The sequence below is a fragment of the Fomitopsis serialis genome (assembly GCF_022376445.1).
Source record: "Fomitopsis serialis strain Sig1Antser10 chromosome Unknown B0H18scaffold_75, whole genome shotgun sequence".
Taxonomy (NCBI): Eukaryota; Fungi; Basidiomycota; class Agaricomycetes; order Polyporales; family Fomitopsidaceae; genus Fomitopsis; species Fomitopsis serialis.
This window is the reverse complement of record NW_025955035.1, coordinates 86,861-111,702: the sequence shown is the minus strand read 5'-3', so window position 1 is coordinate 111,702 and position 24,842 is coordinate 86,861. Positions and strand designations below refer to the sequence as shown.

At 55.6% G+C, this 24,842-nt stretch overlaps 8 protein-coding genes across 8 annotated transcripts; 4 read left to right on the top strand and 4 right to left on the bottom strand.

Annotated features, from left to right (window-relative positions):
* Nucleotides 1-1,147: 1,147 nt before the first annotated feature.
* Nucleotides 1,148-2,542, bottom strand: B0H18DRAFT_625674 (glutathione S-transferase C-terminal-like protein). The gene is made up of 7 exons (XM_048038832.1): nucleotides 2,368-2,542; nucleotides 2,110-2,300; nucleotides 1,890-2,048; nucleotides 1,703-1,828; nucleotides 1,473-1,649; nucleotides 1,329-1,412; nucleotides 1,148-1,280 (listed from the first exon to the last, which is right to left on the bottom strand). Exons 2-7 carry the CDS (start codon nucleotides 2,163-2,165, stop codon nucleotides 1,205-1,207), a joined length of 678 nt encoding a protein of 225 aa, XP_047889742.1. The 5' UTR covers nucleotides 2,166-2,300; nucleotides 2,368-2,542; the 3' UTR covers nucleotides 1,148-1,204.
* A 916-nt stretch (nucleotides 2,543-3,458) lies between these two features.
* On the top strand, nucleotides 3,459-5,905 carry B0H18DRAFT_1026779 (histidine phosphatase superfamily). The gene is made up of 7 exons (XM_048029833.1): nucleotides 3,459-4,133; nucleotides 4,231-4,239; nucleotides 4,300-4,469; nucleotides 4,551-4,675; nucleotides 4,735-4,796; nucleotides 4,853-5,133; nucleotides 5,192-5,905. Exons 1-7 carry the CDS (start codon nucleotides 3,744-3,746, stop codon nucleotides 5,694-5,696), a joined length of 1,542 nt encoding a protein of 513 aa, XP_047889741.1. The 5' UTR covers nucleotides 3,459-3,743; the 3' UTR covers nucleotides 5,697-5,905.
* A 779-nt stretch (nucleotides 5,906-6,684) lies between these two features.
* On the top strand, nucleotides 6,685-8,653 carry B0H18DRAFT_1122346 (histidine phosphatase superfamily; the record flags this gene model as incomplete). The annotated part of the gene is made up of 7 exons (XM_048034502.1): nucleotides 6,685-6,906; nucleotides 7,235-7,243; nucleotides 7,297-7,463; nucleotides 7,521-7,645; nucleotides 7,694-7,755; nucleotides 7,807-8,099; nucleotides 8,152-8,653. 7 exons carry the CDS (start codon nucleotides 6,685-6,687, stop codon nucleotides 8,651-8,653), a joined length of 1,380 nt encoding a protein of 459 aa, XP_047889740.1.
* Nucleotides 8,654-10,384: 1,731 nt separating this feature from the next.
* On the top strand, nucleotides 10,385-10,959 carry B0H18DRAFT_881627 (uncharacterized protein; the record flags this gene model as incomplete). Its single annotated transcript, XM_048040854.1, has 3 exons — nucleotides 10,385-10,597; nucleotides 10,660-10,830; nucleotides 10,882-10,959. 3 exons carry the CDS (start codon nucleotides 10,385-10,387, stop codon nucleotides 10,957-10,959), a joined length of 462 nt encoding a protein of 153 aa, XP_047889739.1.
* A 1,303-nt stretch (nucleotides 10,960-12,262) lies between these two features.
* On the top strand, nucleotides 12,263-13,137 carry B0H18DRAFT_1122344 (glutathione S-transferase; the record flags this gene model as incomplete). The annotated part of the gene is made up of 5 exons (XM_048034501.1): nucleotides 12,263-12,321; nucleotides 12,378-12,535; nucleotides 12,595-12,712; nucleotides 12,762-12,938; nucleotides 12,993-13,137. The coding sequence occupies 5 exons, from the start codon at nucleotides 12,263-12,265 to the stop codon at nucleotides 13,135-13,137; spliced, it is 657 nt and encodes a 218-aa protein (XP_047889738.1).
* Nucleotides 13,138-13,514: 377 nt separating this feature from the next.
* B0H18DRAFT_625372 (uncharacterized protein) lies at nucleotides 13,515-15,120 on the bottom strand. Its single transcript, XM_048038830.1, has 14 exons — nucleotides 14,958-15,120; nucleotides 14,882-14,907; nucleotides 14,800-14,825; nucleotides 14,708-14,742; nucleotides 14,629-14,653; nucleotides 14,563-14,574; nucleotides 14,497-14,512; nucleotides 14,402-14,444; nucleotides 14,245-14,345; nucleotides 14,130-14,192; nucleotides 14,044-14,071; nucleotides 13,941-13,998; nucleotides 13,719-13,890; nucleotides 13,515-13,663 (listed from the first exon to the last, which is right to left on the bottom strand). The coding sequence occupies exons 1-13, from the start codon at nucleotides 14,985-14,987 to the stop codon at nucleotides 13,724-13,726; spliced, it is 630 nt and encodes a 209-aa protein (XP_047889737.1). The 5' UTR covers nucleotides 14,988-15,120; the 3' UTR covers nucleotides 13,515-13,663; nucleotides 13,719-13,723.
* A 1,116-nt stretch (nucleotides 15,121-16,236) lies between these two features.
* B0H18DRAFT_1122342 (uncharacterized protein) lies at nucleotides 16,237-17,618 on the bottom strand (the record flags this gene model as incomplete). Its single annotated transcript, XM_048034500.1, has 3 exons — nucleotides 16,237-16,974; nucleotides 17,122-17,475; nucleotides 17,541-17,618. The coding sequence occupies 3 exons, from the start codon at nucleotides 17,616-17,618 to the stop codon at nucleotides 16,237-16,239; spliced, it is 1,170 nt and encodes a 389-aa protein (XP_047889736.1).
* Nucleotides 17,619-17,784: 166 nt separating this feature from the next.
* Nucleotides 17,785-24,790, bottom strand: B0H18DRAFT_1026738 (chitin synthase). The gene is made up of 22 exons (XM_048029832.1): nucleotides 24,304-24,790; nucleotides 23,882-24,250; nucleotides 21,983-23,828; nucleotides 21,907-21,958; nucleotides 21,807-21,879; nucleotides 21,698-21,785; nucleotides 21,558-21,676; nucleotides 21,377-21,536; nucleotides 21,254-21,340; nucleotides 21,183-21,229; nucleotides 20,806-21,131; nucleotides 20,400-20,754; nucleotides 20,130-20,349; nucleotides 19,946-20,068; nucleotides 19,441-19,890; nucleotides 19,273-19,386; nucleotides 19,157-19,221; nucleotides 18,938-19,104; nucleotides 18,755-18,888; nucleotides 18,465-18,692; nucleotides 18,224-18,411; nucleotides 17,785-18,169 (listed from the first exon to the last, which is right to left on the bottom strand). Exons 1-22 carry the CDS (start codon nucleotides 24,663-24,665, stop codon nucleotides 18,067-18,069), a joined length of 5,676 nt encoding a protein of 1,891 aa, XP_047889735.1. The 5' UTR covers nucleotides 24,666-24,790; the 3' UTR covers nucleotides 17,785-18,066.
* Nucleotides 24,791-24,842: the final 52 nt, after the last annotated feature.

Sequence of the window (24,842 nt, the reverse complement as noted above, 5' to 3'; positions counted from 1 at the left end):
CGTGTCTGGGTTGACGGCCAAGTTGCCCAAAGTGATGTTGCTGTGTTTCTGGTCACCGATCTGCGTGCCCTATGTATATAACACTGAATAGACCAACCAAAGAGAGATCGAGCAGGCGCTTACAGCAAATGCACGCGACGACCTTCCGCACTAAATCCAGGTCAGACGGACCGCCGTGGTTCGACTCTGGTAGCTCAGTGCAGCATTCGAGAGTATGGTATGTCCTAGTTCCATACAAAGCCTGTACGCCTCACTTTCGCCGCCACCGACCACGGTGTCCTTGCTGTGACATGAATCGGGTCATGCCGGTGTGCGTGCAGATAACTTCTACAGGCTACTCACAGGGCCTCCAACCAATTGACGACAGCGGGACGAGCGAAATATCATTGGCCTTTTTCAACTTGAGCTGACGTGCTTTGAGGATGGCATCGAGGTCCTCTCCGTCGGTTTCAATACGTTTGCTCGTCAGGATGCATTGCTGGTTATTCAGGACGGCCTGGGCGGCCGCCGCACCCTTCACCGTGGCTGTGCGGTGTCCAGCACTGGAACATAGACGTTGACATACCTGGGCCATCGTCGTAAGGAGGCCGTAGATCTGCTGCTCGAGGCAGCTCGACATTGACTGGAATTTGGACCCTGGCCGGGACGGTCCGGTGGCGACGTCACAGGAGGATCTGAGATTTGAGATCGTACGGCATCAATAAGCGCCCATGTAGATCTGCCATTTCGAGACGGACACTGACAGACCTTCGTCGCTACGCATTTCTGACGCGTTTGTCGGAGTGCGGACATCATGGTGCTCTGCTGATTTGTTTCGCAATTTCAGAGTGAGAAACGAGCGGCCCGGACACGGGGAAGTTGAGACGTTGCTGGGCCCTCGGGAAACACATTCACTCCCACCTCTAATCGTATTTTAGCACAATGCATGATCATTACATAGAGATTGAATCAGTAGACGGACGTCGGTGCAGTGGATCCGGTACGTTCAAGACAGGCATCTAATCGTTAGAGAACGGTCATCCAGTCGCAGTCGAGCACTACTGTGTCCACTTCAATCATGGATCTTCGCTCTGTTCGCTCGGCCAGTATGAAGCAGATCGTACGCACGGTCTCAAACAATCATTGCTTGACTGCTTGTGTCAAAGACGACGTTTAAAATATGGGCCGGAGTTGATGTTCATCATACGCTAAGTTACGACCTCTTTTACGGCGTCACCAGGGACTCTCTCAGCTGTATCTGCTCGGCAATCGCCTTTCTTGTCACCATAGCATTATGCCACCTCAACCAGTCCTTAGCCTCCGACGGTTTGGGACGATCTGGCACTCACCTGTTGACGGCAGGGAAGTCTCGCTCGAGGTTGAAGTCAGTTTTGTTGCCCAAAAGCAGGCTCAGGGTGAGACCTGCGTTCCAACTGGGGTAGAATACGGAGCCCGTCAACGACATAGCCTGATGAAGAGTGCTGCAAGCTTACGGGACGAAGGATATGTCGGCGATGGTACACTTGCCACCGACAAGCCAATCCTGCTTGGAGAGGACGCTCTCCAGCACGCCGAGGACACGGATGACTTCCTGTTGGTAGCGTTCAATGGCGCTGGGTATTTTCTCGGGATGCCGCCGATTGAACCAGGCTGCCTGTCCGTAGTAGGGGCTACGACAAAATTTAGTAAGTATTCGAGCCGTGAAAACCGTTCGAACAATTACCCCTGGCCGGAAGCTTGGAAGAAGAGCCACTGGAGTTGCTGGGCTTTCTCGTCGGCATCCGAAACTGAAATCTTGCGCTCAATGTCGTACTTCTCAACGAGGTACACCATGATCGCGTTGGATTCCCTGAAGGAGCAGCGTGAGCTTATGATGACGCTTGCGGAATACATGAACTCGACGAGCGCACCATATGACGAAGTCGTCGTTCCCATGGTCTATCAACGTCGGGATGCGTCCGTTCGGGTTGTATTTCAAGTGCTCAGGGCTCTTTTGCTCCTGCTTGTCGAATTCGAGGTATCTCGGCTCGTAGTCCAAGCCCAGCTCGGCGAGGACATATGCGACCTTCCTATGAACAACGGAAGTCAGTCATTATCATCGCTTGGTGCGCCACCGTGGGCATGACTCACCAGCCGTTGGGACCCATGGCATGCGTGAACAACGTGAACTGTTTTCCATGCGACATGGTGGTCCCGACCCGTGTCTTGGTTCGGTAGAGGCGACTGCCGGTGTGCTGCTGCAACTGGGATTCGGGGGCTCATGTTGCCTTTATATACAGGCGCACTCTCAGCGGCCGGCTTAAACGGATATCTGCCAGTGCCTAAGCAGCTCCAGAACACAGTTATTCGTCAGCAAGGATCGTGGGGATCATCATATAGATGAACTACCTTCCAAGGCCCGATAAGTACGGAGCGCAGATCACGCATCCGCGATGGATCGTACATACAGATTCTTCGTGACGTTGGAAGTGGTCGAGCAAGGGTAAGTGTCGTGGCCAACGGCCGCGAACCCTGGCCTAGTTACCAAGGGTTCAAGTGTACATCACTAGACGAAATCTCCCGCGCGACTCGGAGGTGAGTGGACGGAGAAAGTGTTACTCGATCTGAGTCTAGGGGGACTCCGATATGATCGCAGCTCTGTGTACCAGTGACTCATCACAGCAAATTTCAGACGACGTGCACAAGTCGATGTGATGTGTGGTGTTCGCAGTACTCACTTGTCTGCCAGTAAGCGGCGGTGCAGGGGTGCAGAAGGGTCGGACGGGTGATATATAATGCATAATGACTGGCGATCTAAGCCAGCCGACGGTGCTATGGGCCTGGCACAGTCAGCGATGCCTTAGTCATCCCCGTATAAGTCCTCCTCCTCGACAAAACTCACCTGTCCATCCCTAAGCAAAAAATTGGCTTCAAGCTGGGCCATTCACGGCGGATACAATGAACTTGCGATGGGTCGAATTTGGCCCGTTAGCTTCGGTTCCTGTCATGCTGGTCTCCACGGGCCACAAATTCACGCCGGCAACCTCGCCAAGGCACATTGCTGGTAGCACCCTTCGAGGTTATTCAGGATGATATGAGCGGCCACCGCATCCTCCGCGTCCTTTACCCTGGTGTGCGGTGTTCAGCGTCCGGATCCGGCCACCAGTAGATATAGTGCGGCCGTACCTCTCATGATTCAAGTTGTCGTGGGCCGCAAGGTAAGTATGCGCTTTGAGTGCCGATGCGGTGCCGTTGAGCGGCGTGACTCATCTGGAAAGTATGGCGCATCGTATGTAGACCCCTACAAGTTGCACGCAGGTGTGTTAGACTGTCGCCTTGAAAGGTGCACTCTCAGTCTGGCTGCTGCTTGACATTCAATTGGACCTTGTCACGGTCCGGTGGCGCGCCACCAAGAGGATCTGAGATCGTACGGTACCGTCACTAAGCGCCCATATAGACCTGCCTTTTCGAGTCGGACCGGGGTAGAGCATGGCCTGCGAGCCTCGTCGCTGCGCGGTTGTAGTACTGCCCTCACTTTCTGCACATGCGACATGGATCCAAGGGCACCGCATTTTCGACGACAAGGCCTTCGTGAACCCGACTAATAGCAGAGGATCTGGAAGTTGCCGACAGAGGACAGGAGTCTATCGAGAAACGTGTGTAGAGCGGTGTTCATATCCGAGTTTCGAATTCCCAGAGCGTGCGCTACCAGCGAGCAGTCTCTTCTGTGACCGACGCTACGTATACGCTGCCTGCGTCTGCCGTGGACGCCCTCCGTCCTGCCCATGTCCAAGTCCAAGCGCAACTCCCTTGGCACTGGCAACGGCTTCCTCCCGGCCCCCGCAACAGCTGTCCACCCAGGCCACTACCACAAGCACCTCCGCTTCGCACAACATGCGGCTCCCTGCAGACCCATCCAGGTGCCCCGCATCCCTCGCCCGAGGATGACCACGCTCTTTCTCGTTGCACTCGCTTTCTATGCGATCTGTGGCTATGTCACCCTGGGCAGACCGTCTGCACCTGAAGCCGCACACGTCGAAGCTGAGAACACGGAGAGCAACCTGACGTCGGATAGATCGATATTCGGGGCAGATAGCATGAGATGGGCGCAGTACGCTCCGTACTTTCCTGTGCAGCCCTATGTCGCGCCGCCGAAGGGCTGTGATGTGGACCAGGTAAGTCCACGGCCCACTCAGGGCCGACGACCGCAAGCCGTCACTCGACTTCGTACGATGAAGCCACGTACACTGACGCTCTCCTAACTATGCTCAGGTTCATATCGTACGTCCACCGCTTCCGAATAATACATGATCACTACATAGCTGATATGCGCCTGGATAGTTACAGCGTCACGGTGCTCGCTACCCGACCACCGGAGCCGCGGCGCGCATACAAGCTGCCCTCGCCAAGCTTCACGCCGTAACGGTGTTGAGCAACTCCCCGCTCGCCTTCGTCTCGAACTACACGTATACGCTCGGGCAGAACTCGCTCGTATCCCTCGGCGCGCAAGAGTGAGCATCTCGTTCGGGGCTTATTCGGGTGTCCGGCAGGGTCGTCATCGATTTCCTACTGACCGTGTTTTGAGCCTACAGGTCCTATGACTCTGGCAAGGAGGTCTACACGCGATATGCTCCGCTTGTGGATGCGGAGAATCTGCCGTTCGTGCGTGCATCTGGGAGCGAGCGCGTTGAGCAGAGCGCGACGAACTGGACGGCAGGTGCGCCATAGAGCGACGACTCCCTTCTGAACGCTCGTATTGATCGCGACGCGCTATAGGCTTCGCAGCAGCGAGTAGCGGTGTGTATGCGCCCACACTCTCCGTCGTCATTTCCGAAGAGGTAACCACTTCACCCAATCTGCTCACTTCGTCCGATCTAACTCACGATCCCAACAGAGCAACGACACCCTCGACGATTCCTCCTGCCCTCGCCACAAGAGCTCCTCCCTCCCCGATGCCTACATTGACATCTACGCTGCGAACTTTACCGCCGCGCTCAACGCCGGTGCGCCCGGCGCGAACCTACACAACGCGGACACACATGCGCTCGTGACGCTCTGCATGTTCGAGAGCGTCGCTCGGGAGGAGCGGAGCGCGTGGTGCGACCTGTTCGCGGAGCTCGGCGCGTGGGACGGGTTTGAGTACTGGGCTGACTTGGACAAGTACTACGGGACCGGGTGCGTTCCCGCTTCCCGTCCGCACTGATCGAGCGACCACTGACCCTCACCTCCGCAGATACGGCAACCCGCTCGGGCCCGTGCAAGGCGTCGGCTACGTGAACGAGCTCCTCGCGCGCCTCACCTCGACGCCCGTCTCCGACAGCACCTCCACGAACCGCACGCTCGACGCCGCGCCCGCGACCTTCCCGCTGAACCGCACGGTGTACGCCGACTTCTCGCACGACAACCTGATGGTCCCCGTCTTCGCCGCGCTGGGGCTCTTCCCGACGGACCCGCTGGACCCGGCGAGCGGCGCGGGGGGCGTGTGGAACGTGAGCAGGATGGTGCCGTTTGCGGGGAGGATGGTCGTGGAGCGGTTGACGTGCGGGGAGGGGGATGCGAGTGATGATGAGGAGGGGCGGTATGTGAGGGTGCTGGTGAACGAGGCAGTGCAGCCGCTCGCGTTCTGCGGGGCGCGCGGCGATGGGGTGTGTGGGTTGGACGCGTTCGTGGAGAGTCAGGCGTTTGCGAGGAGTGGGGGGAATGGGACGTGGGGGGCGTGCTTCGAGTCGGACTCATAGCATGTCCTACCCGCGCTTGTCATAGACCAGGCTAGGTTAGAGCATATAGAACGGATCGCCTGGACGTCAGCGCGTCAGCTCTGGGAGGCGACGCTTTTACAGGAACCATGCCACGTCTCGCTGAGACAATGAGCTTTGAGGTGAGCCTTCGTCTTGTGTCCGCAGCTCCTGGATGCTCATGTCCATCCTTAACAGGTAGTGTGAGGGGCGTCAGAGCGTGTCACTGAGCGCTGAGCGGTCAAGCTTCAAGGCATTATTTGGCCTATACAACTCAGGCTGGACTCGCTGTTGTACGTACACGAGTCCATGCGGGGAAAGAAGCAAAAGAATGATGCTCCTCGGCATCATCGATTCTCCACCACGAGGTCATTCACCGCAAGGGCCACCTCCGCTGTGCAGCCTATGAATAGGCATGTCCACGGCGCCCGTGTCCTATGTATTCGGAAATGAAGGTACGCGGGCAGACTCTGATCATATCAGTGGCTGACGGGTGCCACTATTTTTTTAGGCTTGTGCTCCACTACAATGCGCTCGTCGTCATATTTCGTTGTGTACACGCTGTTCCTAACGAACGTGCATCCAGCCACACTGGCAGTGGCACGTAGGCGCCAGCAGAGGCATCAGGGAAGTTTACGATGGTATACGCGGTATACGTACAATCTCCAGTGAGTCCTCAGGACAACGACCTCCGCACACGCTTCTGCATGTGAACTAACGTCAGAGGAAGCAAGCCCGTGACTGACTCGCATATGCAGAAGAGGGGTTTCCATTCTGTTTACTCACGAGCGTCCGTGGCTTGACAGCCATGGCACGCAGCTTGCGGCCTGACCTGCTCCCGCATGCCGCATCGGTTGGCCCGTAATGCCGTCGAGGAATGTTCACGGCGGTATCCCTCCTGGGGCGCATAAAGCCAGCGAGTCGACGTACTACACCTGACGGCCTCTGTCCCGCCCTCAGCCATCAGCCTGCTCTCGTCGCTGCCTCCGAAATGCTCGCGGGTCCCAGCCTCTTCGCCCTCGCGACTCTGGCGCAACATGTCCTTGCTTTTCCCAGCGCCGCCCAGTCCCCATCCGCAATTACCGTCAGACAATCGACAGCCACGAACACGACTGGGGTGTTCGGGCCTGACAGCAAGATCTGGGCGGAGGACACGCCGTACTTCCCCGTGGCAGACTACGTCTCGCCACCGTCGAGCTGTGAGATCGACCAGGTGAGCCTCAGCAGTGTCTCTCGTCGCAGGGCGTTCAGCCGTCCATGGGCTCTGGCTGCCAAGAAGATGTGAGAGCGCGTCCCACGGTGTCGTCTTCGACCGCGTGCCTTTCATTACCTGCGTCCCAGAGCCAGGTCAAACGTTCGTATTTCCCCACATGGACACGTTCCGTCAGTCTGCCAACAGATCGCCGGCCGGTCCGCTTCTCGAAACTGAGCTGCGGCCCTGTGATCAGCGTCAAGGCGGACATAATGCGCCAGCGCCATGACCGTCGACTCGGAGAATGGCAGTGAGCTGACCGACCCGGTACCGGTGGCTCGTCCCGCAGGTGAACATTGTACGTACCTTCTCGCCCGTCTCTTGGCGCGGAGGAGGCTCACCGCCGAGCAGCTGCAGCGCCATGGAGCGCGCTACCCAAAGAAGAGCCCCGCCAAGAAGATGAAGTCCGCGCTCAAGAAACTGCAGAAGGCCACCATTACGGAGTCGTCCATGCAGTTCATCAGCGACTTCACGTACGATCTGGGCACGGATGACCTGACGGCTTACGGAGCCAATCAGTCAGTGCGCTTGCAGTCTGCGGGAAACTAGGTTTGACGTGCTGTGTCCGGGCCCAGGTCCTATGAAGCGGGCATAGAAGCGTACCAGCGATACAGTTCCTTAGTGAGCGCGGATAACCTGCCTTTTGTCCGCGCATCTAGTAGCCAGCGTGTCGTCGACTCTGCTGGTAACTGGACGGCAGGTGAGTTGTTGCGGAGAAACCTGCTTTATGGCTGTTCAAGCTAGATAGGTTTCGCGGTCGCGAGCGACTCGGCCTACACGCCTGTTCTCTCAGTCATTATCTCGGAAGATGTAAGTCATACATATACGTTATGCCGGGGTTTCGTCTCATGCATCATCCAGGGAAACGATACCTTAGACGACGCATCCTGCGACGCTCTATCTGACTCTAATTCGCCGGGCGACCAAGAAGCCGCGTGGATAGACATCTACACAGTGAATATCACAGACTATCTGAACGCAGGCGCATCCGGGGCGGGCCTCGACAACACGGATACTCAATACCTAATCGAATTCTGTCCCTTCGTAACCGTGGCAGACCAAGTCCGGAGCGAGTGGTGCGACCTGTTCAGCTCGCTCAACGCCTTCCCGGGTTTCGAGTACTATGGCGACCTGGACAAGTATTACGGCACCGGGTACGTCCTCTATCGCGTGAAGGAGACGGCGGTACTGACCAATGTCCGGCAGGTGGGGCCAAGGCGCCCTCGGCCCGGCGCAAGGCATTGGCTATGTCAACGAGCTCCTCGCCCGGCTAACCAACACGGCCGTGAACGACAGCACCTCGACCAACACCACGCTCGACTCCGACCCCGCCACATTCCCGCTCAACCGCACGTTCTACGCGGACTTCACCCACGACGACCTCCTCATCGCCGTCTACTCTGCGATGGGCCTCTTCCCCACCCCCGCGCTGAACTACTCGAGCGTGGACGACCAGGAGACGAGCGCGTGGCGCGTGAGCGAGATGACGCCCTTCGCGGCGAGGATGGTCGTGGAGCGGATGAGCTGCAGCGGCGCGTATAGTAGCGGGGAGGGCGAGTACGTCCGGGTGCTCGTGAACCAGGCTGTGCAGCCCATGTCGTTCTGCGACGCGGACACGAACGACCTGTGCACTCTGGACGCGTTCGTGGAGAGCCAGGCGTTTGCGAGGAACAGTGGGTACGGGGTCTGGGACGAGTGCTCGGATTGAATGCGTGTAATTGACTCCTAGCTGGCGTGTTTACCGCAAAACGAACATATGGTGGGGCCTAGCTCCTGTCACGCGTTCTCCTGGAGTGGCCGGCTCCACGGTAACTGGTCCATATGTTCGCTGTCAAGCACCGAGATGCACCGCACTTATCGGATCCTCCCATGTCCGTTTCCTGTACGATCCATGGCCAGATTCTACAGGCACCCGTTGCGCGCGATGTCACGCGTGGAAAAGTAAGTTCTATACGCTCTTGTTCTACAATGATACCGGTAAGGCACTGGAACCGTACCAGGTACGGACAGACCCAGCCGTGTTTCGTACTCGCACGAAGGCATCGGCCATATGGAGACTGGAGACCTGAAGGCCTAAGGCTTGATCACCGGCTTTGGTACGCACTGATGTCGAAGCACTACATACGCTATCCAGGCCGCCAGCTGAGCAGAGCTGAGGCTACACGAAGCGCCAAGTATATGTTATGACACAACACGGCGTTTCCAGTACTGGTAGCCGCGGTGGCGTCGAATCAGGCTCTTGGTCCCGGACGGCCATGAGCTCGCATTTAATTCAGTCGACGTCTGTCCAAAAGGCTTTTTTGCACATCTCGCACTCTCACTCGCAATGACCCATGAGTCGCGGCGCCATCATGATCCGCTTCTGTCATTGACTTGTTGTGGTGCAGTTTCCCCGAGCGGACGGGCAAGGGCAGAAGTGCTTGCCAGTGACCAACACTCAGGCTGTACTGGGTCGTGAGCTTGTCTCGATGTCTTGCATTCCACGTGTACGTCCCCGTCGACTAAAGAGCTTAGTACTGAGATATCTTTCTGGTTGGGGAAGGCTTCGTTACAGGGAAATGGTCTTTTCTGGACAGTTGGACTGACACCTGCTATCTCTTGAACCCGCAACTTGAACGTATAGACTGCAGTGACAGCCTAGGAGTCGGGGCAGTAGGTCATCAGGACGTAAAGTCCGAATGGGTACTCTCAAACGCTCCACCAACCCCGCAGCTAGGTGCGCCTCTGAAGTTCAAAGGCGGTGCCGTTTTCACGCCGGCACGTAAGTCCATGTTTTTCCTTCATCTGTTCTTTGACGTGGGCATAAATTGTAACACAGTGTAATCAACGTTCCTGAACTCTTTGATGCGTCGCTCATCCCGGATGCCTCACATTCTAATCGCAAGAAGATATCTTGCAAGCGGCAGCTCTACAGCTCTTGACAGAGATCGAGCTCACAAGTGTTCCACTTTACCCGCCGCGCACCTCTGTTGATCTGGCCTTTTCCTCGGTAAACGGAGAATCCTCGCAGGTACGGAGACATCTCTCGTTCTTTTCCGACCACCGGCTGTCAGGAACTGTCTCGAAGCCAGGGCGGTCCAGTGCCCCTCGGCCACAGCAATGCAGGTCGGTGCTGACCGCAATCATGACTCCTTACACCATATGGACTCTGCTCCGCCGAGGACTTGTGGAATCGGCCTCAGTGCTCGTGTCTATGACGGGTAAGCGCATCATGCATCCCTGTCGACCCGAGGGCCCGAGATGTTGGAGGCAACACGGATTTTCTGTTCACATCAGCGTGTTTTACGACGTGCCTGCGCGCTGAACAGCTGTATGAAAGTCACCACAGGTATAAAGAGGCAATCATGTCGGAGAAGACATTGAAACACGCGCTCACAACTCTTTCAGCCAAGACCACTTCATGCTCTTTACCTTATTCTTGGCACTCTGTGCCTTCGCCATGGAAGCTCCGGCGAAGCCCAGCGTCGCTCCTAACCACTCGACGCTCACGAAGCGGCTGGCGGGCCAGTCCGTCGCCTTCGCTTGCTATGGCGGCGGAGGCGACTGCGACTGCCCGATTGACGTGACGGGCGACAACGGCGGTGTGCTCATCAACGTCTATCCCGGGTACCAATGCGCCTATGCTGGTGGTGCATGCACTTGGGACGACAAGGTCAGTGTGATGTCTCCCTTTTGTCGCGTGTGAGCTCACATATACTTTATGGTGTCTCGTAGACTGGCGCGCTCCAGAACACGATGCAGACGAACTGCCCGACCGTGGCGCCCTGCAGTGCTAGTAGTGGTTGCGAGTGTCCGGCCGACCTTAACGGTGACACCGGTGTCTTGATCAACCAGTTTACTGGCTACCAATGCGCGTACGTTCACGGCGCTTGTACTTGGGACTATGTAAGTTTGCATGCACTCTTCATGTCCTCGGCTCATGTCTCGATCGTCTAGTCGGGGAACCTCCAGAACACGGACCAGACCAACTGCCCAACAGACGTGCCTTGTGCACAGTCGGCTGGGGATGGCTAGGCCCGACCATCGGGAAAGTCCTGTTCAGTGTTGAAGTGTAGAGTCTATGTCGGATATTCTGGTGTTATGTGTTCAGGGGATTGATGATATTCTCGGTAGTGTTATTTATGGCTCTCGAAGCCCGGGAATCGATGAGGCATGGTGTCCAGTGAGTTGTCCTGCGCTACTTAGCTTCGATACTCATGCCTAATCAGGGGGTCGCGCACTATTACGCCGGCAAATGCCGCCGCACTACGTTTGTCCCGAAACAAGATCTGTGACGATCCTCCCGTCTGTCGTTCAGTCACCGTAGTTGGCTGACTTGAATGCCTTCGACTCCAGTCCTCTGCTGTTGAGCTTGTGTTTCAGAGGTACTGTCGTATCCACTCTCGACGGAATCGACTCAGATTCACCCATATCTCTGTGACGCACTGGCAACGTTCAACGTTTCAAGAACGAGTGCGTTACTTAGACCCGTACAGTATCATCATACTGGTGCTTTCCTCTCAGGCATCAGAGTATACTGGATTCAACGCTGGCCGCGAGAGCCGTTCAGAGGCGGAAATAAACAAGTGCAGTGACCGAAACATGTCGAATGCTTTACTTCCTACCACTCAGATGCCGCTCGGGGACCATCCAGACTCAGGGAAGCCCTTCTCTCTCCGGACTGAGCACAACTTGTCACGTGGCGGTGCACCTGGTGCATTCGAATTGCTTTGCTAGGCGCGTCCAAGACGCCTCTGTCGCTTCCGAGTCGCAGAACGGATGCCCGCGTCAGTACGTAGCTCCTGCCGTGGGTTCGGTGCCCAACATTGTTTCTCTGTCTGTCAATTGACGTACATCTATTCACGCCAGGTCTTAGTCAGCATTACCTTGTGCTGAGTAATGGCGCGGACCCATGTCCACCTGTAACAGTGTAAAAAGAAGGCTTCTGCAGCGGACATGTAAAATCCGCTGGTGTGACGCAATCTGGCACCTGAAGGATGCCTTCAATGCCATGTAGTGTGGGAGATTTGGCGCAGTTGTCATATCGCATGATATTCCCACCGGCACTGAACAGTGATGTGATGCGCTGGCCTGTTTCTAGATGAAAGTACGTGAGCGGCGAAGCAAGGTACGATGGTTCTCGGAGCACACTTACTACCGTTCTCGCTGACCAAAAGTACTGCGATAGCTTACAGAGCGAACGGTATACGATGATTCAGCGACTTGTATTGACGCAGAAGACTGAACGAAACAGCACTTTAGAGGTGGCCACTGTCCAAACAGCTATATCTCGCGCGTCAAAGTGCTCGATACTTCGCAGTCTCCTTCATCCTACAACATGTCTCACGGAAAGCAGTTCACGCTCTTCTCCCATCTCGGCGGCGGTCCTAACGGATGGTGAGTCCTTGGTTCTCTGACGAGACGCGCCTACGCTCATGTCACTTTGCAATCAGGAAAGTGGCGATCGTTCTCGATGAACTAGGCTTGGAGTACGAGCCAAAGTACCTAGACTTCGGCAAGGATGAGCATAGAGCCCAGAGCATACGCAGTACAACCCGAATGGACGGATACCAACGCTCATCGATCATGCGAATAATGACTTCGCCATCTGGTCTGTCTCCCCTCCTCCGCGCTGTAACGTACTAACAATACTCGCCTACAGGGAGTCAGCCGCCATAATTGCCTATCTAGTTGACAAGTACGATCCGGAGCACAAGGTTTCTGTCGGGGACCCTAGCGAGAAGTGGCAACAGTTGCAATGGCTCATTTTCCAGGCATCCGGACAAGGGTGGGTGGCAGTCGGTGCGCATTTCCCGTTGACGCTGACAGGCACGTAGCCCGTATTTTGGACAAGCTTACTGGTTTATGAAATACCACCATGAGATCATCCCAAGCGCCATTGACCGCTATCGCAAGGAGACGGTCCGCGTCCTCGGTGTACTTGAGAAGGTCCTGTCGAAACAAGAGTGGCTTGTCGGTGGAAAGTGTACCGTTGCCGATCTCTCGTTTGTGCCGTACGTGCTGTGACCAACCTCGCTGTCGTATATTGATCGGTTTGGCATGCACAGGTGGAATGTCGTGGCTCTTGACATCATGCGACAGTGGAATGTGGTGGACTTCAAGGTCATTCTGGCAGAGTATCCCGGGTTCGATCTCGAGAAGACTATCCAGCCGTCCACAGGTCAGCTATACTATCTGCGCGAAGCTAGTTGAGAAAACCTGACAGTCGACTCTCGGACAGATGGCACAATGCGCTGCTGGCAAGGCAGTCTGTGGCAGAAATCCTTGCGAAGCGGCGAACTATGGTGACACAGGCCGCCGCACGCGCAGGGGCCTAGACGGAACAGCGCTGTTGATCTGGTTCCGAGCTGGACAGGCGATGACGCCGGCACATGCGCCCCGCAATGTCCTCGATCAGAATGTCCATCTATGCTAACGTGTACAAGTACAGAGAGGTCTAGAGAATGCGATAGTAGGTACGAGTTCGATTGTCCGACGGAGAACCTGTCAGTATGGCTATGGGGCCAATGAGAAGGTATGGATGTCTTGCGTGGTTGATACGCGAGTGTTGCTAGAACGCATGGAAGCCGCCTGAAGGTAGAGGAGAGGACGGATCAAACCGATGTATTCCACTCTCCATATCAATGATAGACGGTTTGACGGACGCTCTGATAGTCATCGGTCGAACCACTGACGGGAGCGGGATATCTGTCTGACACCGGGGGAGGCCGGGGGAGGCCTGCACGATATTCAGGTCATTGCCCGGGTCATTGAGAAGAAGAAAGTTAACATACAGGACTCAGAACAGAACCATCGCTGAGCGACTTCGCAAGGACCGATGTCTTGGGCTGAACTCAGCCGGCAGCCGAGAGGGCGCCGTCACCTGTGTCGAACTTTTGAAATTTTCTCGCACTTCGCGCAACGCTGAACGACTATTCAGAGTAGCCAAGAGAGCGTTAAATAGTACTACGCAACTGTGAGCCGGATGTCCCCTTCAGGCAACAATACTCACTCACGTTTTGGGAGGATGAAGAAAAGAGCGAGAAATATGAGATTATGAGGCATGGTAGCATACTGTGCACAGTGAGATGGGTTATGGAGCGAACAGGAGACACTCACAGTCACAAGACACGATATTTCACATAGGCTGCATCACCGTCATCCTAGAATCAGACACAATACATCGCACGGGAGATATGTCTAACCTTGTGAGCAGACCGGTGTTGATTCCGTAGACGATGATTGTCCGTGCCATTGTTCGATTGCACCTTGTCAAGGTAAGAAGGTTAGCACTGTAACATCCTGCGACAACGAACGTACAAATCTGGTCCTGTATAGGAATGTCGCAAGAGAAGACAGAGAGATGAAGCGATGGTGGCGTCTGCACCGATGCCAGCGCCGAGGCTTGCATATAGGAGCCACTGACAATTGAAATGTCACCTCATCGCGCGATGATCGACGGGTGTATTCCACATACAGAGACAGAAGACAAATGGAACGCGTCGCCGGACAAGGCGAAGCTGCTCAACGCGTGAAGTCAGTGTCAATAATCAGACGAGCAAGAGTGCATACATCTGGATAGAGAACTCTGCGCATCTAATGAGATCAGCAGATTACATACCATCCGGTATGCCGCACCTATGCTACCAGCTAGCAGACAAGTGAGCGCGGAGTTACACGAAAGTGTCTGGTAGGACCACTCACCAAGCGCAACTGTCGTCCCTGCAGCCTGAAGCAAAGGGCGTTAGACCGAACACCGTTTGCGAGTCTTAAGGAAGCGCACAATGAAGATCACAAGGACCCAATTCTTTTGACTGACTACACGCAGACACGTCAGCACACTAAGAACGTATATCATTCTATCTGGCTGCTCACAATGCCAAAGGCGGTGACAGAAGAGACTATGAATGACAGGTCAGTCGCAACCAACGCATGTCTAGCGTTGACCTATAGTTACCCTCGTATAATAGCGTTGCTAACACCCTGCATAGCAATCAGAGAATGCGTACTCCTGAATGTGGCGAGGGACTTACTGCTACAACTACGTGGATCTTCTCGTGCATGAGCAATCTGTATTGGTAACGGACGGCGAATGCAGCTCCTGACCTTCACACTCCTGTTCCATTGCAAAGCCGTCAGATCAGAGCACCGGAGCAAGGAGTACGGGCGGGACCCACCAATTACCCATCGAAAGTGCTGGATCCGATTCCCCGACCGATATCACTGCGCTTGTATATACAGAAACGGTGATGAGGGCAAGTTGTAGGGCATCCAGAATGCTGAAAATCCATGAGCTCAGCGTTCAACATCCGCGTCATCAGCGCTGCCTTGAGTTCCGCGTACCACAACAGAATGACCTGCAACCCTCACTCAGTACTTGATGCTACCCAGAGCTGATACTCACCGTGAATTTGAGTTTTGGGTGGTCGTTCCCAGAAAGCTTGAAGTAGACCGCGGCTTGAGCGCTGGTCACGCCGAAGAGACTGAGACAGGTAAATGCACTGCTTCGCAAATGATATTCGAACTCACATGGCAGCGGCAAGGTTGCCTACATGCTCGTCCAGAAAGTCTCAGCTACGATAGGCAGGGATACGGCGAATTCCTGCGCACCAAGTAAAACTGCTCCGAGGGAGCCATCAAGGGAATGAGTGGAAGGCATGGCTAGCTAATTCTGTGCGGCGAGCGAGGCGGTATGTATGTCGTCGTCGTCTCACCAGCAGCACTGCCTCTAAATATATCTGTTACGGTGGTACAAGCTCGATGCGCGGCGCCGACGCAGTCTCCAGGACAGCAGCGATGAGAGATTCTTTGTGGTCGGTTTCAACCGTAGATAACTGCCCCGCCGTGGGGGCAACCACACTTTGTACGACCGGTCTATCAGGCAGACGTCGACACTGCGGTGCGAGGTGAGATATGACGAGTGGATGCGATGATCCCACCGATGATGCAGCGACGATGAACATTACAGGTGGACTGGGTTTATACGAAATGAGATGCAACCGTAGAACTGTTCGTCGTAATGGAAGTCAGTATGCCTCCGACATAATCATACGACGCCCGACGTACCAACACTGGTTGATCACGATGGAATCCGACCGTTCACAGACGAAGGGACATACATAGCAAACATAGATACACGACTGCGTTATTGTGTACAACAGCAAAATGCGGTGATTCTACAGCAGTGCGGAGGATGTACAGGTTAGCAGTGCGTGAATTGACAATTGCAGAACAAGACACATAGCGAATATAGTACAGACCAGACAACAAACCGTTCAACCGATTGACCTAGGCGAGCTCTGCAAAGAAAGTCTAGAGGTCGGGCGTCCGACGACCGACGCTTCCCCAGCTGGAGCCTTCACTCCCGTGCACAGACATCACGTCGAACGCGAGCTCCTCCTGACGACTTGACATACTGGGACTGAACATCCCAGAGCGCAACGACATGACGTCGTCCTCGCTGTCCGACGGCAGGTCAAAGTCGGACTCCGGCTCCGACATATGGGTGAAGGGCGACATTACGCCCGACCGCGCGCTCAACGTTGGGCTGCGTGCTACAGCAGCGTGAATGTCAGAAAACGGAGATTGGATGCGGGAAGCCGGTAAGGACGGCACTGGAGCTGCGAGATGGTAGTCGGACAAGGGAGATTGGACGCGAGATGTCGGGACAAACGGCTCGGTGCGCGGGCTGGCACTTGCCCGTTCGGACAAGTTGCCGATTGATCCCATGAGGGCGGTATTATACATTGCCGGGGCGTCCGGGCTTGACGATCGCGAAGACATAGCGTCCATCATGTTGGGCGACTGTATGCGTGACGAGGCCGCTGAGCGGATGGAGACAGGTGTGGGCGGGATGTGAGCTGCATTGCGTGATGTGACCGACGATAGCCGAGATCTAGGGGAGGAACCGTGTAGGACCGGCGTAGTCGCACCGCGGGGACTCTGCAGTCTCGAACCGCTGGATGATGGCGAGGTCGGAGTGGAGGTTACTGATGAGTCGAATATGACATGGGTAGGAGACATAGGCCGGTAGGGAATGAATACGTTACTCTGCGTTGTTGGGTCAGCTTGTGCCAGAGATGATCAGAAGAGCGCGAATTGAAGTAGAGCTGCACCGACTGAACACAACAAGTATGCTCTCAAATGGTTTTAGGCCCTGACCATAAAGGCCCTCATTGCTAGTCACTTCCGACTCACCTCATCCATCGTGCCCGCAGTCTTGCGGTGCCTAAGGCCGTTCTGCCTACCATCTTCGCTCCATGCACTACCCTCCCGTGCAACGAGTTGCTCGAGCTCAACGGACATGCTGTTGTCGTCGTCTTCGTCATCGTCGCCACGCTTCTTGTCACTTCCAGACCCGAACGGTGGATGAGGGCGATTGTCATCGTTGCGCGATCTGGTCGATCGACGGGTTGTGTTCTCGTCGCCGTGCTCGTGGACCGGCTGTGCAGAGATGGGACCTTGTCGCCGTGCTCGCTGACGACGGCGATTGTCAACGAACGACTCTGCCCATGCCTCTAGTTTCGGAGCAATGTGAGGCTCGTACACAAACTGCAATACACGATCGGCATAAGCATTTTGATAGGGGCTTCAGACCCCACTGATGTCATGCTCACCTCCTTAAACGCGACCACACTAGCTACAACAGCGATGGCGCCGACGACGTAGACAGCAGTGACTGCTGGGCCTGGCATTCCGACGACGAGGCGATGTCCTCGGGCAGATGAGATGGGAGTACGAAGCAACCACAGCTCCCGCTCAAATAACACGGCGGCGGAACGAGGTGCCGTTATACGCTACCCACCACGTGATTGTGGGCTGCACGGCATTGGGCAAACGCAAGTACTAGTACTAGTGTCACCTCGTTCTCGATACTTTCACACTCGACTATCATCGAAAAGGACTATCGTAAGGGCTACATACCAGCAAGCAAGCCAGCATATATTGTCAAGAGGACTATAGAGTTCAATGGAATTACATTGCTATAGTGTTCATGATGTGAGAGATGGTAGATGTCCGTGCAATGCAAACATGATAACTCGACAGAAAGTCCGGTAATGTAATGTCCCAACGTCAGTCCGCGTCCAAGGTAAAGACCGAAAGTGCAAGGGGCGAGTGTTCGTAGAAGGTTCGTGAGATTGTCTATGCCTGTGAGAGGATCTGGTCGATTGAGTCGTTCAGGAACTGTTTACGCCCAGACAGGTCGGCCTTGGGGAACTTCGCCTGGATAGCTTCCCGCGCAGTCCTAAAAGACGAGCATTAGTTAGAGCAGCGCAATCAGGTGCACGGTGGAACTTACTTCTTCGTCACGGTCATCAAGTCTTGTGTGCTAAGATACTGGCGCAACGCAGTCACTAAATCCTCATCCGTGGGATCTGGGTTCATGCTTGGCCCAGCGAAGGGGTTCACCGACGTCGCCATCGAGAAGGTTGACATCGGTCGCTGTGCCGCCGGCATCATCGGAGCTGCCAGCCCATGGCCCGACTGCTGTGACCCGGTTGCAGCCCCGCTGCCGCCAAACATGTTAGGTTTGTCATGACGGTGTTGCGTGGCGCTGTCGGCATCATGCCATACATGCTACCCGTGTTCTGGTAGCCCATCGGCATTCCCATGGACATGTGCCCACTGTGCCCACCGTAATCAGAGCCTGCCACAGAGCCAGGTCCACCGGCCATGGGCATGAACGGCAACTGCGGGAGACTGTACTGCGACATGACCGGCTGTCCGCCGTACTGCGACAGGTTCGTCTGTGAAGGCCGTCCGCGCAACTGGGATTCGAACCCTTGTGGCCAAGCGCATTCGTATCGCGCCAGTAGTCGCCGCCTTCCACTTGAGACCCTGGATGATGGCTACGGGGCGATTGTGATCCAGACACGGAACCACGGACACGGGAGTGTGGTTTGCTACTGTAGCCAGTCTCGTCGGAGTGACGTGTGCCAGTCTCCCATGCTTCCGCCTCGTACTCTGCACAAAGATGAGCGAATGGAAGTACCAGGAACGCGATAAGACATACCGCTGAACTTTTTGAGAGGAATCATGGACTCGTCGAACTTCTCCTCGTCGTTCATGATGACCTTCTTGTTGCTGCCTTCACCGATGACCAGACGAGTGTTACCCCAACTGAAGTCGTCCATGCACCAGTATGAGTAGATAGGGAGGAAGAAGCTGTACACCGGATATCTACGAGAAACTTCAGCTGTTGATTGCAACTCACGACGACGACAACACTCACGAAATTATGTAGACAACCATCCAGCCGATAAGCATGAACTCTCGCTTGAGTAGGAAGATGATCATCTAACCACCCGTAAGTTGGTTATTAAACCAGACGAGTTATACGACACTTACTTGCAAGCCATACACAGCTGCAATCATGATGATCGAAATGAGCGGGAAAGCAGCCTGGCGAGTCGAGACGACGATGATCAGGTAGAGCAAATAGACCACTGTCGCCGGAAGGATCTGGATGAACAGTCAGACATGCACGACATTCTGCACATAGATACAGGAACATACCAAGGTACCCAGGAGATCTACGAACACGAAGAAGCGCATGGAGAAACAGCAGAACCCGAACATATCCGGCAGAAGGACCAGCTCGCAAAGATTGTGGACCGTGGAATTGATCCACCGACGGCGCTGAGAGAACAGAACACGCCAGGACTCTGGAGCGATCGTATGCGCAGTGGCTGAGCCCAGGAATTTCGTTCGGAACGTGGGGAAGTGCTTCAACATCAGCGTCGTCAAGAACCGATCTTCACCGAGCGAGAATAGGTTCTTCTTGTGCAGCGTGTCGACGTTGGGCTCCGCGTATTCTTCGATGATACGGTTCGAGATGATCACAGGACGACCCTTGTCCGCCGTTCGGATGCGATACAGTGAGAAGCAACCAGGCAGACAGGACACTGAGCCGAACAAACTTTCGAACGCCTTGGACAGGTGGTGAGAGATGTAGTACTCGTAGACCTGTCCAACATCGTCAATTCTGACGTCCCCGTTGAGCCAATGAAGATGACTATACCTGAATCATCGTCCACCAAGACTTCTCCGGGTTATCCAGCCTTGTTTCCCCGCAAATGCCAATGATACTCGAGTCATCTGCGGTCGCGGCGACCAGACGGTTCAAGGAATCCGGTGTAACGGACTGGTAAGTGCAACAACAGGACGTCAGTCATGAGTCGCGACGAGATTTACAAGTGACCAACCGTGTCGGCATCAATCGTGAAGATGTACTCGTAGAAGGCAGGGTCAATGCCGATAACGTTGCGCATCTGATGGTAGATCTCGAGTTCCAGCGGGGTCATCGGTGCGTCAAAGTGGACACGGTTGAGATACTGCATGACCAAGATTTGACTGTCACGTTTGCCTCGGTTACCAGGCTTGGTGCGTTCAGTAGGCTTGCCAACTTTGACGACGACAATGTACCTGACAAAATCATTCATAAAGGCCGTTCAACACGAGGAGAGATTACTCACGGGACGACGTGGCCTTCGAACTCATACAAACCCGAATACACCTTGCCGTAGTTCAGAGCCTTCGAACCCTCACCGATGGATTTGAACAAGAGAGGCTCGGGATCGAGCTGGGGATCGACACCAAGCAAATCGAGAGCGATCCGGGGCGTTGTACGGTCATTCCCATTACCGATGATGTTACCGTCACAGATGATGAACATCAACTTGCGCTTGTCATCGTAGTTCAGAGCGGCCAATGAGTCGAGCGTTCGGCGCAATGACTCCTCGCCTTCCGTGTAACAGGGGACCTGGCAGATGACGAATTTGTCCAGCATCTCGGGGTTCGACTTCGGTGTCAACTGCAGCGCAGCGAGGACTGAAAATGATGGTTAGCGCATTTTCGCTGGCAGCTCGCGAAGGCACTTACACTTAATCGCCATGGACGACATGATGATGGCCGAGAAGACGATAAGCATGATGTTCTGGACTTGGCATCGAGGCGTCGAGCGGAAGTCCATCTCGCCCCAGTAGAACATGTTCTTGATGCACCTCACGTTATCCTCAGCATATGACGAGTTCATTGTGGCCAGGACGGACGCGATGTCCTTCGAAATATCCTGGCCAGGCGTAGACTGCCAGAGGCCAGATAGATCAGAATCTAGGAACGTAAATGTGTTCGAGTTGTCGTTGTTGGTGAGCGTCTGGAAATACGCGGAGAGGTCGTAAACACTGTTGTCCCATATTGCCCAGTATCTACGTAAAACAATCAACATCAATCCAGTGGTACAGAGTCTGAAAACGTACCGCTGGTCCGATGCGGAATTGTCGCTGCTGCTAGAGGACGCCGCGGACTCCAGCTCACCCTTGCTAAAGACATACGCACCGATCTTGTACTGGTTAATTTTCGGTTGGAAGATCGTCGTGTACCAGTTGTCCTGGTGCAATTTACTCGAGGTAAATGACTGTTGCGAGCCCGACGTATGCATCGCCTGCGGTACCGTCTCCGTCCAGTTGGTCGGTGCGGTCAACGACAAGGCCTCATTGGTGACCAGATTAGGGCATGCAAGGGTAAGCGGTGGTGGGAAGTAGTACGTCAAGTCCTGGCCGGCGAGATAGTCCAGAGTGTCTGCGCCGTTACTTGGTTGGCTGGGAATGTCACTGTGGTCGCCATTGACGAACTTCGAAACGTCATACACAGTGCCTTGGATGGCGACGTAGAAGTCGTTCGTGCCTGTGTGTTGGCCAAGCTGGTTCGTGTTCCATGCCTTGTCGTAATCCGGGCAGAGGAGACGACCGAACTCGATGATGTAGAAGAGGACAACGCCGTTGAAGAAAATGATGAGGAAGAAGATTGTGACCTTCTCTCGCCAGGCAAGCCGGATATCTGGCCGCTTCATCCGCCCAATTCTGCTCAGGCAAAAGTCGAACATCCACCACGTCACCAGCCACACGATGGCGATCCACCAGCGACGAATCCGAGTCGTCGCGATTTCCTCGACGGCTGCCGGAGCCTCTTTGACGACCATACCACCTGCTGGTTCCTTCTCGAGCGCCGGAGAGCCTGCATACCCAGGGTCCTTCTTGTCCCACTCCGATCCCCAGACCTCACCTTCCTGGTCACTGTACGCCGGGGTGTTCTCTACGTTAGGCGTCGACAAGCCCACCTGAGCATAACCACCTTTCGTGTTCGCATCCCGGTACGTCGTCCCGTGGGTTCCTGTACGAGTCAAGAGCAAGTTGTCCTCGCTCGCGCCCGCACCATAGTACGACGCAGCAGGCATCGATGGCGCATCGTGGTGGGTAGCCTCTGTCATATCATCCGGCACGACGCTCTCGTCCTCATCATCTCTCACACCCAAACTCTTCTTCGCGTCTTTCTCCGCCCCACGCAAGACGTCCTCCACCATCTTCCACGCCATGTACGTCAGCCAGATCGACCGATGTCCAACGACGTAGTCCACGCCGTCCTGCCATCCATTCGCATGCGCGCACTGCCTGATGCGCTCTGCCTCCGAGCCGCCCATCGTCGGAACGTAGCGATCACAGAAGGCTCTGTGCTCGAAGTCGGCTACGAAGTCCACCTTCTTTCGCGACACCAAATCCGGAAGGAGCAATGCACGGATCTGCGCCTTCACGCGCCGCTTGTCGAACGAGTTTGACGAGCCCGAATCGTTCGGCCGGATACACGACACGGTCCAGAGACGTGTACGATCCATGCTCGTCATGATCTCGGAAAGGTTGTGGTTAAGCTGCGTCGTCACAGGGTAGGCTTTGGCTGGGTCGAGATGTGAGTGTTCCTCAGCCTCGGCAGGGGCGGCACCATCGCGGGAGAGGATGGGAGTGGGCTGGCGGAGAGGTCGAGAGGAAACCTGCGCTTGCGCGATCATGCTCTCGTCCTTGGCGTGACGCTCGGTAGCGAGACTGGGGCCGGACATGAGCTTCGAGATGAAAGGATCCGTCGAGTTCCGGAGCAGCGACACGAAAGCGGTGTCAAGAATGTCGGTGTCCTTCTCTACGAAACCGTGTACGTCGTAAGAGCACGGCCCTGCGAAGTGGTTGATGCCGAACTCCATGCTCGTCGCGGCCTGCTCCGGCGGGTTTGCAATGAACGATGCGTGCACGCCGAACTTTGCGACGAGATCCTGCAACAGCTCCTCGTCCCGCTTCTCTCCACTCTTGCCAGACTTGAACGACGAGCTGGCCTTGTTTGTCACGCCGAGCAGACCTCCAGGCTTCTTCGACGCCCTCTCACTCAGCTGTGCACCGCGCAACAGCTCGATGCACGCCGAGTTGTCCATCGTGGCGATCGCAGGTAGGGAAACGCCATCCCTCGTCATCTCGCCGTTGTAGCCGACAAAGTCCTCGAAGGCGTTTCGCAGAATGAACGACTGCACCATCTCGTTGGCAAAGTTGATGCAGAACTCGTCGAAGCCGGCCTGGCCATGCGGTGACAGCAGAGGCGCGGGACCACCGATGTACACGGACGCCGAACCGGGTGCGCCCTTCGTCTGAAAGCCAGGCTGATCGAGTAAGACAATCTGCGCTGGAGGTGGAAGCGATTGCGGGGAAGGTGCGATGCGGTGGTTCGCAGTCTCGACAACGAAGGCAAACAGGATGGCGTAGAGATCGCGCATTAGGGAATCCCGCTGCGATGCGGCCTGTTGCGCGTTCAGTAGCACCGTGTATAGCTCCTTCCGGACATAGTTTGTCTTGTTCGTCAAGGTCTCGCTCAGGTCGTCCAACGGTACACCAAGTAGCCGGGCGACCTCCTCAAGAACGAGAGGGTTGGCGATGTAGGCAGAGACGTCTGAACTGTCCGGTTCCGTGAACTGTATGTTACTAAGCGTGAGGATGGCCACTAGCAAGCTGAATATGGACGAGATGTGCTTCTGCTTGAACCCGAGCGTCTTCATCGCCGCACGCAATTCGTCCATCGCTGCATTGTCGTCGCTGTGGGGTCCAGCAGGCAGCCGGTAGCAGCCGAGGACGCCAGAAGTGCGTACTCCGACGGATCCTCCAGGTTGTACGTGTCGCGCTCATCCGGTGTTGCACCCGCGAGGAACTGGTAGAACACATGGTACGTGCGTTCCTCAAACGAGAGGCGGTTCAAGCGCGACTTGTCGAGCCCGTATGTGAGCACCTTTGCGCTACTGATACGACCTCGATCGCCGAAGTGAAGCTCGAGGTAGCGACCGTAGCGAGACGCGTTCGGGCTGATGAGCGTCTTGGCGCTACCGAACGAATCGAGGAGCGGCGAGAGAGCTTTGATCTGCGCTGCCAGCTTCGCCTCCTTTTTAGAGTGTGAAGAAAGCCTCAGCACCTGGTTGACAAGTAGCTGGGAGCTATGTGTCTTTCCAGACGCAGTGATTCCGCTGAACGCGCGTTCGTCAACTCCTTGGAGAAGACGAGACAAAAAGCTACCCACCGGAACACCACCGACTGCGACTCATTCCTCCTCCTCATCAACAGGTACACTCTGGCTGCAAGGTCGTAGATGTGTGGCTGTGGCGGAGGTGGATCGCCAGGGAGAGGGATGCTGGTGTCCTTGTAACACCGCTCCTCGTACTCCTTCGCGCTGGCGTCGCTGACATTATTGAGAGTCTTGTACGGGTTGACGACGACGAGGTTGGACGTGCCAATGCGGGCGTAGGGGAGGTCTGTGCGGAAGCGTGCCTGGAGCACGGAGAGGAGGGTGTCGTCAGAAGGATAGACGGTCGCCGACGAGGAAGAAGAGATGAGGTCGGTGAGCTCTCCCGAATTGATCGCCTGCGAGGGTGAAACGGCCATGGCCGACGCAAAGGAGAGGGGCGGAGAGCGTCGACGACGCTCTGGACGACGAGGACGAGACGGCGGTGGTGGTGAGAAATTGGGTGATGGCCTCTGAGTCTGGCGCGCACGGCTGCAACACTCCGTCGTCGAGGCATCGACGCCGCAGACGCGTGACGTGACCGCCCGTATTCGTCC